The 14,706-nt window shown below is 41.2% G+C and overlaps 1 protein-coding gene across 3 annotated transcripts; it reads right to left on the minus strand.

Moving 5' to 3' along the window:
• Nucleotides 1–669: 669 nt before the first annotated feature.
• Nucleotides 670–11,623, minus strand: LOC147895993 (uncharacterized). Of its 3 annotated transcripts, XM_087383218.1 has the most exons (11): nt 11,503–11,623; nt 9,968–9,993; nt 9,344–9,403; nt 9,184–9,252; nt 3,023–3,135; nt 2,825–2,858; nt 2,679–2,715; nt 2,497–2,567; nt 2,263–2,413; nt 2,076–2,146; nt 670–1,796 (listed from the first exon to the last, which is right to left on the minus strand). In XM_087383218.1, exons 1-11 carry the CDS (start codon nt 11,594–11,596, stop codon nt 1,161–1,163), a joined length of 1,362 nt encoding a protein of 453 aa, XP_087239344.1. In that variant the 5' UTR covers nt 11,597–11,623; the 3' UTR covers nt 670–1,160. The 3 variants fall into 3 exon arrangements, with proteins under 3 accessions (XP_087239344.1, XP_087239345.1, XP_087239346.1); XM_087383219.1 differs by lacking the exon at nt 9,968–9,993; XM_087383220.1 differs by lacking the exons at nt 9,968–9,993; nt 11,503–11,623 and adding an exon at nt 9,666–9,933.
• Between the last annotated feature and the right edge of the window lie 3,083 nt (nt 11,624–14,706).

Consider the following 14,706-nt stretch of genomic DNA (forward strand, 5'->3'; position numbering starts at 1 on the left):
GAGAATCTTAGGAGTACCCACATACGGAGCCAGGACCCAACCTTGTCTTGAAACTTACAGTGGACCAAGCCCTTAGGATCCAAATCCTAGCAATACTCAAGGTCCTTAGTATGCTAGTGTGAACTGGCAACAAATGGCTACTATTATCTATCTTGCCTATGGAGGTAGCATACTTGGCTCAATTGTGAGGAATGGGAAACTAGGATATGTGTCTACCGAGGTAACCTTTAAAGGCCAATGATATAGAGCATTGATCTTCATGGGTATATCGAGGTAGATGCACCTATTAGAAAGTAGGAGAGAGAGTGCTCAAGAGACAAGAGAGCTCGAAGCACGCACACAAAACAGAGAGAATCTTACCCAACTACAACGTTAGAGTTCATTTACTATCACACTTCGTGTGGTGACTCAACTTGTATAGAGAAGGATCGTCATAGTTATCCCAACTTCACTCACACACATTTCGTTGGTTGGCTTTCCCACGTTTAGCCAAACTCACGCATGCTCAGGTCTTGCTTACCTTAGATAAGAGGTTTCAACTTCCCCTCTCAATGCCAACATGTGGCACAACATGATGAGCATTGCACTCATCTTCAATGCGTACAAGACTACACTGCATGTGTGCTCTTTCCACTGGAGACGTTTCAATGTTTTGCCATCGAGAGCTGGTCAAAATAATGGACAATTCTATCATGTAAATGAAGATAAGCATAAACATGCTCATCTTCCTCTACACTGCCATGACTAAACAAGAATATGATGGAAAGATGTCATAAAACTGTAGGAGTGTACACACGATTTGCAGACTGTGTCACAGAGACCTAATTGCATCTCATTTAGTCTATCGCAGACCATGCTTTAATAGCATTGCAATATTCTGTGTGCACCCTATACTCATACAATTCTGTGTCTTGTATCCTGTGTTGTTTGGTCCACATCATCACCTCAATAAGCCAAGCCTTGGCAGTAAATGAAAACCCAAAAGGTTGTTCAATTTCACCACAAACATGTGGTCAATGAAGAGCCCGAATACCTTCACTGCTGTGAGCATCACCCAAATAAGATTTGAGTATACATAATACAAGCAATGCAGCAGTTTTCAAACTAGTCTCCCTCTCCTCTTTATCAAAGTCGGTCAAATTGATTCATCTTTCAGTTTGTTAATGGACCTCCACGACTGCACCAGCTGACTGCAGACTTTCAAGCAAGAACGTACAGATTGAAGAATAGGCTGACATTGTCGTCTTTTCATGAACATCTGTACCAGCTGAGACCACTTTGCATGTGCTACTACGAGCTCCAAACCAATCCAAAATTTTTTCACTTGTTCTTCTATTGGAGCTTTTTCTGTACTTGGTTGCTGGTTCTGCTAGTCCAGGCAAATCCTTCAACTCAGAAAGCCAACAGCCATCTGCCCCCTCCTTTTGAGAATTCTGTGAATAGTCCACACTAGAGCAGCCAGGATCATCACCCAAGTCAGACTGCTCAGCATGTTCACCTTTGTTTCCTGCACTGCTGACTGCGGCACAATTATTGCCATCCTGAGTATGAGCAATAGCAGAGTGATCGCTACGTTCGTCTTTATTCTCTGTATTGCAGTCAGCTGTTCTTGCCTCCCTCCCTACAGTGGAAACGTTATATCCAGATTCAAATCCCTGTGTTTGTTTGGACTCTTCGTCACTCTTAGAAGCAAATTTTCCTCGAGGCATTTTTAGAACAGTATCGAGAGATTTTTGGCTAGCTGCCCAATTTATGCAACGTTTTGAGAGAAACAACTCTGCTTCTTCTGATAAGCTCTGCACAACATATACATATACATGACAAGCTTTAAGCATAAGAAAGGAGAAACAAACGTGTGCATCACAAAGAGGACGTTCACATGTTCAAAACTAATACAACCAATTGTTTACATGCATTTGATCATTTTCCCTTGTGCCACTGTCTCCCCTCATAAAGCAAGTGGCAGCAAATCCGTGCATGTGGGTGCTCTCCCACACCACATGCTTATAGAGTAGGAAAGGGAAGAATGAAACATCAAGAGTTGAGGACGGTCTGAACAATTCATGACCTCTCACCTTGACAGAAAAGTCTGAATGAACGGAATCAGTAAAAGCAATACATCGCAAGCGCTCCAAAGCCTCTGTTCCTGAGGAAAAAATAAGGGCATTAATCACACATGATAGTGGCTGGCATATATACTAAATTAATCTTCAAAGGCTTTATGTTATAGAATGACCAAAGAAAAAAGATAAGTTCAACAACCATGATTCTCCAAAAGCTTGCAGGCACTGATACCCCCATATGAATGGGCAACCAAGACAAAATGTTTTGCTGGAAGGCCCTTACAAACGGCCTCCCATGCATAATCCACATGGGCCTCTGAGGTTTCATTATATGGAATCCTACATAGTCCCTGTTAACAAAGTAACAGATGTATTTCAGCTTTCTACATATGATCAGTAAGATGCTTGACATTCCATGGATTAGAGAGTATACCTCTGATGTTTCAACGACATTTTTATTTGGATTGAGTACAACTACACCAAATGAGCGCTCCTTCGCCCAATCTAGTGCAACACAGTTATATATAGTTGGCTGCCTGTCCTTTGAAACTTACAGAGTAGTTAAAATTCGAATGCTTGAGATTACAAGTTAAGGCAGCCAAAGAGACTGCTCACCTAGAAAAGGAAGTACACTGCCAGTCTTCAATGAATCCTACAGGAAATGTGCCCAGCTCTCACATTTAAGGCACAGGAAGCACAAGGAAAAAACTAACCTTGTGTCTCAACAGAATCACAGAATGACAAAGAACTTTATGGCTTACATTTATACATAGCCTCCTTGCCCATTGCCCTGATCTGCAAAGGATAATAATCGTGAATCAAAAACTAATCAAAGAGCAAAGAGCAAGAGTTTAGGCACCACTAACTTTTCAAGCAACAGATGAATGACAGGAAAGCACAGGGAAACGAAAAACAGGCTGATATTATATGTCCAAGAATAGCAAAGGAGAACTACTAACGCGACTCGTCCACTGCCACACAAAAGGATCAGTACTGTCTCTGCTTCCTTCAGATTTGATGAAACGAAGATTGGGCATTGTATACAAGCAACAATTCCTTCCTCATCATCTTCCTGAAATTTCAATTTCAAAACAATTACTTTTAGACATCTCTCCCAGAAATTAAAAAATGAAAGTTAAACCAAATCAAAAAATATGTTTTTAAAACAAGGAAAGGAGTCGTTGAAGCAGCATGAGACATCTGACAATGGCTTCCTCACAGGGTGAATCATCTCAGAAGCGCACAAACTCAAAAACAACTCATGTAACCTCAGGTAAAAGCAAAAAAATCAAATAGATGTAACGCTGAAGGCTAATCACGTAAGATGTATAACAAGAGACAGAATTGGATTAGCATAGAAGGTGCACATTGCAATGCAGCAGCCAACAAGAGCTGAGCAGCCAGCAAAATAGACAGGATGTTGATTTATGCACTTTTGGTTGGTCTCCTACTGTATACATAGTGTGTATAGTACAACATGAGGTTGCTTAGGCCTAGTTATAAAGGGATGTTTGGGGTAACCCTAATGGACTTTATGTCGAGCTGTAAATAGGTGGGATGTTTGGGGTAACCTAGTGGACTTTATGTCGAGCTGTAAATAGGTCCTTATAGTCTTAAGGCCTCTTAGGGTTTGTCGAATATGATATCATGTTCATGATTCCTAATGTAGAAGTTGTTCATTTACGTGGCACAAACTATCCCCTTCACCCATATTGTGAAAGTATGATATCAGAGTTCTGCTTCAGCCTGAAGTGGAGAGCATCTCCTTTACTCGGTGAGTTCAATTCTTTTGGAGCATGTGAGTTACATCTCAGGAAGGAGTACACTGTCCCCCCCCCCCCCCCCTTCTGTTCTTGTGTTGTGTGATCCGAGAGCAGATTTTGAGTTTTGGGAGTGTGTGTAGAAGTGAGAAACCTTGGGAAGAAGTACTCCCCTCTGCTTCAACTACACTAGTGGCAGTTTGTAGGAAGCAGAGCTAGCAGTGAGATCAGAGTCCAAGATCAGTCAATATTGTCAGGTTTATGAGCAAACTCCAATCAGTACTAAAGTGGAAATTATGCACTTTGTGCAAGTGCCAAGAAATGAAGAGTGGGAGAGCCGACCCATTATGAGGTCACGAACCCGTAGTCATGAGGTCACCCAAGGGTCACGACGGCCGTTAAGCCCAACCCAGGGGTACAGATTGTGAACACCGTAGTTCCCCACCTTCCTACATAAAAAGGGGGACATTGTACAATCGATAGTCCCCCCCACGCCTGCACACCCCCTCCAAAAAAAGGCACCCCTGCCCCCAAGTATTCCTCTACTTTGATATTCTCAAACTTCCAAATCATGAGAAGCTTAGCTGCCCCAACTACTCAATGTGGAGCTAAAAGCTGCAACAAATCTCATAGATCAAGACAAGTAAGACATTGTTAGTTTTGATAGGCAAAGCAATGATACTGTCACATTCTCACTTTATCAAGCACTCATTCATACAGTCAATGGACCCAAAAAGCCAATGTAAAATGAACTATCTTGGGGCAAAGAAGCAATAATACTCATCACATTCTCACTTTATCATGCACTGATTCGTACTGTCAATGGACCGAAAGAGTCAAATGAAGTATGAAGTGAGACAGGCACTCATGGCGAGGGTTAGCTAGGCCCAAGCTTGGCTGTAATCTAGGTTCTTGCAAAACAACCATAGATTATAAAGACCACATTGAGGAGATGGGGAGCTCGCCACCCAGCCGTAGACCTAGTATAAAGAATCACCCTCCGAGCCTAAGGTTAGCCTAGCACCACACCGCGTAAATGGCCACAAGCCTTTTGTCCCATACCACGGTATTCACCAATCTAAGTGTTAGGCCAAACTTGCCATTACATCCAGGTATCCCAAAGAGTCCATCCTGAGGGATCCCTTACCGCTCATACACATAGACTCTCCCAAGGGTGTTCCTAATCCAAGGGCAATCATACATAGGGAATAGTCCTAAAGTATAAACCGACCCCTTTTAACACTGCTTGGACCTAACCATGCCAGCTCATGCTATGACCATTGGGCTCATAATATTTCTCCCACCACAAAACAACCTATACTAACATGTTCTAGGCTAGGAAATCTAAAAACTATCATTGCACAAACACGAAACTCTCCCAAGAGTTGTCATCACTAGATCTGTCCTTCCATTTGGTGAAAAGTTCCGAGATCACCTCTTGGTACCACCCTATAATCCAAAACTGCCTCAAGTTCATGAAGAATATATACCGACACATCTTGTAATCGGGCAAGCTCCTCTACTGGAACTAGGCTGTCAACTGCGCCTAATTTTTCCTGTAGGCGAGTTACATAAAAGACATAAGCTGTGTTATTAATCACCCAGATAACCCTGAAAAGTCTGCAATAACGAGCTGACAATTTGCAATTTTCAACAGTTCATAAAGCTCCAATTTTTTGGGGTTCTAAAATAAACGAACTGGCCCTTTGCAAATACATGAGGTGAGAGATTATGATTTGCATAAAACTGAGCTCTATCCTGAGGTTTTCCTTCGCAAATTGCAACGTGTCATGCTGCAATTGCAAAAAAACAGCAGCCGCTCAAGCCTTTATGTTTTGCAGACTTCACGGAGCTTTAGGCTGGAATCCATACATAAAGACAAATGGACTCAGCTTAGTGGTTGTATGTTTACAGCCATGGGAAGATATTGTTAAGCCAGGCAATCTCCAATTCTCCAAGACCAGATAAACAGGTACAACCACCACTGGTGCCTCTCCAAATCCTGTCAAAGAAACCTCGAATCGGAGGCAAAAACCACAACCAAAGAAATGTCAAAAGCCCCGGTGCAGAGGAGAAACAAAATAAAAATTATTTAAAAAATGTTTTTTTTCTGGTCTGACCAGATCTGGCCGACCAGATTGACCTGGTCGGTCAAATCTGACCAGGTCGGTCAACCTGCTGGTTGACCGACTTTTCTGCCCCTTCCTATTTAAAGGGGGGGGGGGCTAGGTATTCACACATTATCTCTCCTCCAGCTCCAGAGGTTCCTGCACACCCTGAGCCACTTCTGCCTCCTGGCTGCCTCCTCTGCTGCCCTCTTTTCTGCCCCAGATCTGCCCCTTCTTTCTGCTCAGATCTGTCCTCCTTTCTGCTCCAGATCTGTCCCCTTTTACAGCTCCAGATCTGCCCTCTTTTCTGCCCCAGATCTGCCCCTCCTTTCTGCTCAGATCTGTCCTCCTTTCTGCTCCAGATCTGTCCCCTTTTTCAGCTCCAGATCTGCCCACTTTTCTGCTCCAGAACAGCCTTCCTTTCTGCTTCAGTTCTGCTCTCCTTTCTGCATCAGATCAGCTCCAACTTCTGCTCCAAGATCTGCCCTCAACTTCTGCTCCAGATCTATCTCCAACTTCCGCTCCAGATTCTGTTCTTTCTATTCCAAATCTGCAGCAACCCCTTCATCAGTTTGCTGTCTCAGATTTGGTTCAGTTCCAACTTGTGGAGCTAGTGCAGAAGTCCACTACAATTGTCAGGACTGAAGTTTGTTTCCTCCAGAGCTTCTCTTCACTTGTACTAAGTTCCGTTTGTGATATATATATCTTCTTCAGCCATTGATTGTCTTCAGTATTGTTTTATTTGTCTCCAAGTATTTTCTTTATAGATATTCTTCCCAATCAAACTCGCTTCCAAAAGACATGCATGAAGCATATACTCGAGAATCTGTTAGTTTGGTGACCACCTTTTGAACACTTCCTGCCAGAACTGACTCATGAACTTAGGATCATGATCATTGGTGATCTCAGCTAGAAGTCCATAGAGACTAATACTTTCTTCACAAACACATGTGTCAAGTGTGAAGTGCAGATTGTAGACTCCATTGGAATAAACTTGGCCATCTTGGTCAGTCTATCCACAAGTGCGCATATGGCATCATACCCATGGTTCGTGGCAATCCAACTATAAAATCCAATGGGAATGCCTTTCCCATTCTTATATGGGATTTCCGATAGATGCAGCAAGCCACCTTTTCTTAGGCATTCCGCCTTAATGACTTGGCATCGCAGGCACTCTCGGACATAATGTTCAACATCAATCCGCATCTTAGGCTAATAAAAATTTTGCTTGATCAAAGCCAATGTACCTTGGGTACCAAGAGGTCTGGCACAAGGGGGTGTCATGACACTCGAAGAGACCTTGCATATTAGACATAAAGTATGCATAATTACACCTTTCGGGAGAAGAGACCATTCAAAATGGCTCATATTTCTCTCTCCCTTAAACTTGAACCATCTGGTTCCAACTGGACATGCTGAAACAAGAATCACAAAGAGATCACTTTCCATCTCAATGATACTCATAAAGTTCAAAAAACCAATGCGATTTAATGCATCAGCCAATACATCAGAGGAACCTCTTTCATATCGGGTTTCAAAGTCAAAATCCTGCATAAGCTTAGACCATCTAACCTTATAACCACGTAAGTCTGAAGCATTATAGAAGTACTCAAGTCGTATGTTATCAACACACACCACAAACTTGGGAACCTATAAATCACTTCAATGCATGAATTACAGGAAAAACCTCCTTTTTACGCATGGGATATTTGACATGTGCTGGTGTCAGCTTTGACTAACACGGCTCTCTAAAGCATCCAAACAATACGTTACACATCAGCAATCTAGCAGGAGGGGTCAGAGTTGACAGTCACACCAGACTTGCCACGGAACTGTGCAGACGACTGCCTAGGTGCAGAAGTTCCCAACCTGTCACATGGCAAGTCGGGTAGGTAGCAGCCCAGTCGAGTCCACCGGAAGGAGGGGTCAGGGATTCAGTTGGCTGTTAACAGGAGGGGTCCAAACCTTATAAAGGCTCCCCCCCTCATTCAAAAGACCGGTCAGAGTAGCCCAAACACCAGCTCTAGATGCAGTTTAGCAGCAGGCCCCCGTTTCGACAGCAGCAGGAGGATGAGGGGAGGAGCAGTCTACCTCATCTCCATTCTGCATCCTCAGTGACCTTGATACAATTGTTCTCGCCAATAGGCCACAGTTGTAATCAGCCTTTTGGCTCGGTAATAGATAGCAAATGCTCTCTACCAAAAAGAGGGGGCTCTTGCAACCCCATTCCGCCTCCTCAGAAATCTCATCTATTACAGAGTAGCACTTGCATGAACAAGCTTCTTTCCCAAGCACTGAAATACCTTCCTTACTGGCCAGTGATCAATTGCAGACGGAGAGCTCGCAAAGAACACTTGGGGCTCCAAGGTTTGGCCTCCCCACAAAGAGCATCCTGTTACTACACGTAGCCCCCGAGGTTCATGCCATTCTTGCCTAATTGCTCGTGCAGAATTGGGGACAAGTATATACTCCAAAATGTAAAATTGCTCATGTAGAATCGAGGACAAGTACATACTCCAAAATGCAGGCTTTAGACTGATGCCACCATAGACACAAGACTATGGGAGAATGGGCTCTATGTCTTAAACATGCTTTAGGTTGACATGCTTGTTAGATGAATAGCCTAACATGGGATCTAGTTCATCTTAAAGCAGTTTATATAAGCCTAATGTGGGATCTAGTGATGTGAGTCGCACTTTACCTAATCAAACTAATCCCCTTACGTGCAATAGTGCAATGCACCTTATCCCCCGGTAATTGTCTTGGTTGGCAAACGCTATGCACGAGACCAAACAATATAACTAATCAAGAAAAGAGGTTTTCCACGATCTCTAAGTAAATTCAAAGTAAGTAGCATGCAAAACAAATTATACCTTTGCAAAAAAAACATTTCACATGAGAATTAAATCAAGTAAGATTTTTATAAAGCAACAAACAGAAGGAAAGGACATAATCTAGACATATAAAGATGACAGAGAGCTCGTAAAATCTAGTTTGGAAATGTTAGTTCCTCTCATGAATGTCTTGACATAATAATCCCTTGTATATTTTGGGTCTCAACATGATGCAACACATATCTTAGTAGGTGCATGCACTCTGAATTAAGGTAATCTCTCTCTCTCTCTCTCTCTCTCTCTCTCTCTCTCTCTCTCTCTAAGTTCTAACTCATGATATCTATGAAAGATTAGAAATAAGCATATGTGGAAACAGAACTATTTGCACACATTGAGTCATCCACTAACAACACATTACCTGGGCTTTCTCATTGTGACTGCTCAAATGCTCCAGGAATGGCAGGTCAACTTTGATCATGTCATAATCCTATGGGCCAAAAGCAAGACAATAGTTGAGCACACATCCCAACTTCTAGAGAGTTTATTTTAATTAGCACAATATACAGAACCAGTATCACCTTGACCATAATTTCTTGAACATAATCTGCCACAGCATCAGCAAGCTCCTCATAGTGATTCTGAGAGCAAAAAACAAGACCGCGTAAACCTCTTGTTGATAATCACACGTCAAGCCCACAAGCTATCGTCTGTACCGTATGCAAGCTCTACCATACAAGTATTCTACATGAATCATCTTCACAAAGAGGAGGAGAGAAGTTACTAAGGGGATTGTTGAATAGAAGTTTGACTGTATATCAAGCAAAAGTACATGTAAATTCCCAAACTTATCCTATACACGTATATAGATTTAAAAACCCATAAAGCTTTATAGCCACAGACTCTAGTATGCTTATCATCTGCCAAATGCTCTTGAGAATAGCAAAAATCCATAAGCAACTCTGTTCTCTTTTGGCAGACTCCAAAATCTCCCAAATGTGACACGTGACCTGCTTGGAAAAAGCTTTGTATAACACTGTAGAAGGTAAAAGGAGTGAAATGACTATAAGCATGAACAAAACTAACCTAACCAGTAATATTCAGAATGTGCAATTCTAGCCTTCAAGAAGGATAAAATTTAAAACTTTTCAACTTCTCAAACACACAGAATGGCGAGAAAGATGCAGAGATGAAAGTAGAGAAACCTGGTCGATGAACTTGAATGGCCGACCTGCCAAGAAAAAAAGAAGTTCGAAGTTAAAATCAGATACAATTTACCAAGTACCTACACAATCCGAGCACAATCCCCGCTAAATTCAATTTACCAACCCTCTAGTATGAAGGCATCCATATTGAATTTAATGTCCAGCGTGTTCATGGCAAGCAATATTGACAAGCAAGCTCCATTAATATAGCCCTTCATCGTGGGAAATCGTTGTATCAAGTGACATGGAGACGTTAACACTCCAAAAAGTTATGAGACAGTGATATCTATTCAAAATCTACTATGCAACTAAACATAAGCCTCTGTGCTGTACTAGAAATTATAAAGATCCCAGACTATGCACTAGATGACAAACCAAAAGACATTTTGCCGGCCTTCAATCTCCCAATGAAGATCCCACTATTAATTCGCACCCGCAACTTGTTGAAACCTTTCATGAACTTCTGGCTCCCAACAGCCCACTTTCTGGCAGGGTTTAAATACTATATACACTACTGGCATACTTTCTCCCTGCCATGGTAAGTCCTGCTATTGAATTCATTGCGTAAAGCAATCGCACATTTTCAACTGGCTTTGGTCGGATTGTTTATAAACACGAGAGGGAAGTATTTTGTATACAGGCAGAAAAAAGCTAGCATTGATAAACGGTATTTAAGAAGTACTTGTTCGATAAAGAGGATGATTGGAACTTCTCATTCGTCTTCTGCAAGATTAGGGGTGCCAGAAATCTGTACTTCAAGATAATAAGAACGAAATTTGCCTACGGGATATCTATGGAAAGATAGAAATTGTCAACATGCATCTACTACTGTAGACAAGAGTTCCCAGGGTTGCTAAAAGCATCTTCCTTGGCAATGCCCAAGTTATATGACCAGGAAGTATTCTGTTGACAAAATTGGAAAGTTAGGCAGATATGGGGTTGCTGATTCTTAGTGTGTTGACTAATGGCAAGGTGACTGGACTGGCAAGTCTGCTGGGCATGGACACGACATATCTTGACGAGTTATTGACACGTGGATGATGAAAAGTAGGCAGTATGGTGGGGGGTGACAAGTAGGCGGAGGGTTGCAGGTGTTATTACGCAATCACTGATGTGTTGCAAAAGATGCGATTCATGTCAATAAAATATGTCGCAGTGCCTCACGGTCTGTGATTCCATTTGCTTGTGTCTGCCTGTTAGCACTGTCGTTCTTAGTCGCCGTTCGAGTCCTCTGTGTTACGATATGTGGTTATCGACACTCCTAAGACATGTGAAGAAGCTCCTCTAAAACAACGAAGGGATCGATTTGCTTCTTCTCCTAAATTGGCTGCAACTATCCTCACTCGTCTGTTACAGGCAAACAGATACGATACCCGATTTTATCGGCCTAAAGGAATGCATGACTGAGCAACTGCAGATTTGGCTGAATCGCAAGCAAATGCATGAAGCCGACGGGGCCAAAACATAAAAAACCGGCGAAACCAGAGCTCGGATAGTGCTGCAAAAGCACGAGGAGGCAATAAGGGAGGGCAAACCTGTGTGGATGTGGCGAAGCTGGAGCTGAGGATTGAAATCGTAGTTGAAATTGAGGAGGGCATCGCGAGCAGAAGTGGAGTCAGAGGAAGCCATAGCCAAGCTCGCGAGGGAAGAACGAAAACTTCAGAAGCTTAGATCTTATATAGGGTCTCACTACTAGTCTCTAAAACAAGGGAACCTTCACACCACGCACTCGCTCACCTCAGTGCTTGCTTGTACCCCTCAATCGTCAAAAATTTCGTGGCGCCGCCTGGCATGGCCACACCCGTCTCACACTGCCTTTTACATGGCAGCCCCACATTCGAGGCCGATCCACACTGTCGAGCGATGCCCGAATGGTAGAGAAGGATATATACAAGACTACCTTTTGAACTCAAACGAGGCATTATGAATTCTTATTTATGCCTTTTGGGCTAAGTAATGCTCTAGCTACTTTCAATAGAGTGATAAATCGGATTTTTTTTTAACACTAAGATTGTGTAGTAGTATTTTTTGATGATATTTTGGTATTTAGTAAAGACATTGAGGAGCATAAGGAACATCTAATCTAAAGTTAGTCTTTTCACTCTTGAAAGAAAATCAATTATATATAAATCCTGAGAAGGGTAGTTTCTTGAAGATCAAATAGAGTATTTGGGTTACACTGTGTCAGCAGCCGATGGGATTCAAGTAGACCCAAAGAAGATCGAATGTATAGCCACATGGCCTAAACCCCGAGATATACATGAATTAAGATCATTTTTGGGATTCTATAGCTTTTATTGGAAGTTGTCAAGAATTTCACATTCATTGCACATCCATTGGCATAACTTGATAGAAAAGCTAAGCATTTTCTTTGGACCGAGTGTCAAGAAAAATCTTTTGCATCTTTGAAAGAAGCTCTCATGAAAGCTCGTGTGTTGGGCAACTACCAAATTTCTTTAGACCATTCTTTGTAGTTGTAATTGATGTTAGTGGATATGGAATTGGAGCCATCCTTATGCAAGATGGACATCCTATAACATATAAGAGCCAGAAATTAAAACTAGCGGAATGTAATTATAGTACATATGATAACGAATTAACCACTATTGCACATGCCTCAAAGATGTGGAAACATTATTTGGGAGCTAAATTCCTCATCGAAACAGATCAACAAAGTATTAGGCATTTATTGAGCTAGCCACTAATATCCAATAGGCACATCAAATGGGCATCATTAATACAAATTTTGAAGCCCATGATTCAATATCAGCCTGCCTATTCCTGTGCAATCTTGGGAAAAAATATCCATGGACTTCATAATAGGTCTATCTACTATTGCAAATCAAAATGATATGATACGGACTATAGTGGGTTGCTTTAGTAAGCAAGCCTATTTTATCCCATGCAAAAAGACTTTAATTGCCAAGCAAGTTACACATATATTTATCAAGCACATATTTGTTCATCATGGCTTGCCAAAAATCATAGTGTTGATTGAGATTCAAAGCTTTGCAGTAATTTTTGGAATTCACTCTTTCATAATCTAGGCACTAAATTAGATTTCTCCTTAGCTAATCCAATGGACAAACTGAACTCACAAATAGTACTATTCTTGATATGTTAAAAGCTTATGTGGACAGTCAACTAAAGACTTGGCACAAGTATATTCATCTCTTACAGTTTGCCTACAATAATACACCTTATTCGGCAACTAGAAGAGCACACTTTGAAATAATCTATGGGAAAGTTCTACCTATACCTATCATTAGATTGGCCCATAGAGTAGCAGCTGATGCATTTACTCATACTTATCTATATATTCTCAAAGAGGTTAGAGAAGCCCTTGCTATTGCTAAAGAGAAATATACTAGACAAGCCAATAAGAAACCAAAACATATGATTTTCAAAGAAGGTGATTATGTTCTTTTACGAATTGAGAAAAGAAGATTAAAAAGTGTTGAGAAATGGCCCGTCTCATCAAAATGGCTCCACATCTGTACGGACCATTTAAAATGATTTAGAACGTTAATGATGTTGGATATAGGCTTGAATTAAATGATCATTGGAAAATCTATAATGCCTTTCACATTATCCTTTTAAAGCCATTCAAAGGACCTTTACCTCTATATCCTACTTATGAAGAGGCTCCATTGATTGTTGATGAAGAGGAAATACTTGAACCAGAATCCATTGTTGATTCATTAACAAATCACAACCCAAAAAGGAAATGTGTATGTCAAATATTTGCTCAAGTTTAAGAACCATCTGAGAGATGATGCTCAGTGGATGCCTAAGCAGTTCTTTCAAGCTTTTCCAAACCTCATCAGTTTCTATAATCAAACACGCAACTGACATCAGTTGCAATCCAAGCAAGAGGGATGTTATGGAAATCATATTTTTTATATTTCTTGCTATGGACATTATTTTATTTTAGTCAAGTGTGACTATGGCAAAGTATTCCATAGGAGTGCACCGGATGTGATGGGGGTCCTAGTGGATGCTTTGTGTGGTTTAATTGGGGACGCCTAATTAGCCTGATATTTGCCATGCTAGATGGCCGATATTGTGGGTGATTCCATGTTAATACTGATGTCACTAATGTGATTCATGCTATGTTTGATTATTGTACCTTGGGCACAATTCTATTAGGATTAATTGATTCAGTGATTCGTTCAATTCATTGTTAACAACAACTAATGTAATTGACGGCTTGAGTACAGGTGATGGAACTAGTGTTGAGGATTGGAATTATTGTGAGGGTTCCAATTGAAGTGTCACACGGTGCATAGCATGTGGCCATGGGCCAATTTTGTATTTGTAAATCTTGAGCAATATATGTGATAAAAAGCATAAACTATTTTTGAATAAAGTAAGTCCAAAGTGGCTTTGTAGAAAGAATAGGATGTGATCCATTTTTGATAGAGTGAGTCCAAAGAGGCTTTGTAAAAGGTATTCAATGCAACCCCTTACTTTTGGAAAAAGAGGGATAATTTTATCTCCTTGAACTTCAATCCTCTAGATGATGAGGTAGTTGACAGAGCGAGCAGGAAAAACTGAGCGAGCCCGAAAGAGCAAGCGAAAATTTGTTGAAGTGGTAGGAAACTTAAGCAACAAAGAAAGAATCTACATGTCCCATTAAAAATTTGCTTGAACTAGAAATTACCGAAAAGGGGGATTTATGTGTCACATTTCTTGAAATTGAGTAGTCCAAAGTTAAGGACTATTTTAGCGTAACCCCA

This window comes from Dipteris shenzhenensis, chromosome 12, assembly GCF_047967505.1.
Source record: "Dipteris shenzhenensis isolate YYH24624 ecotype China chromosome 12, Dip_SZ_1.0, whole genome shotgun sequence".
NCBI lineage: Eukaryota > Viridiplantae > Streptophyta > Polypodiopsida > Gleicheniales > Dipteridaceae > Dipteris > Dipteris shenzhenensis.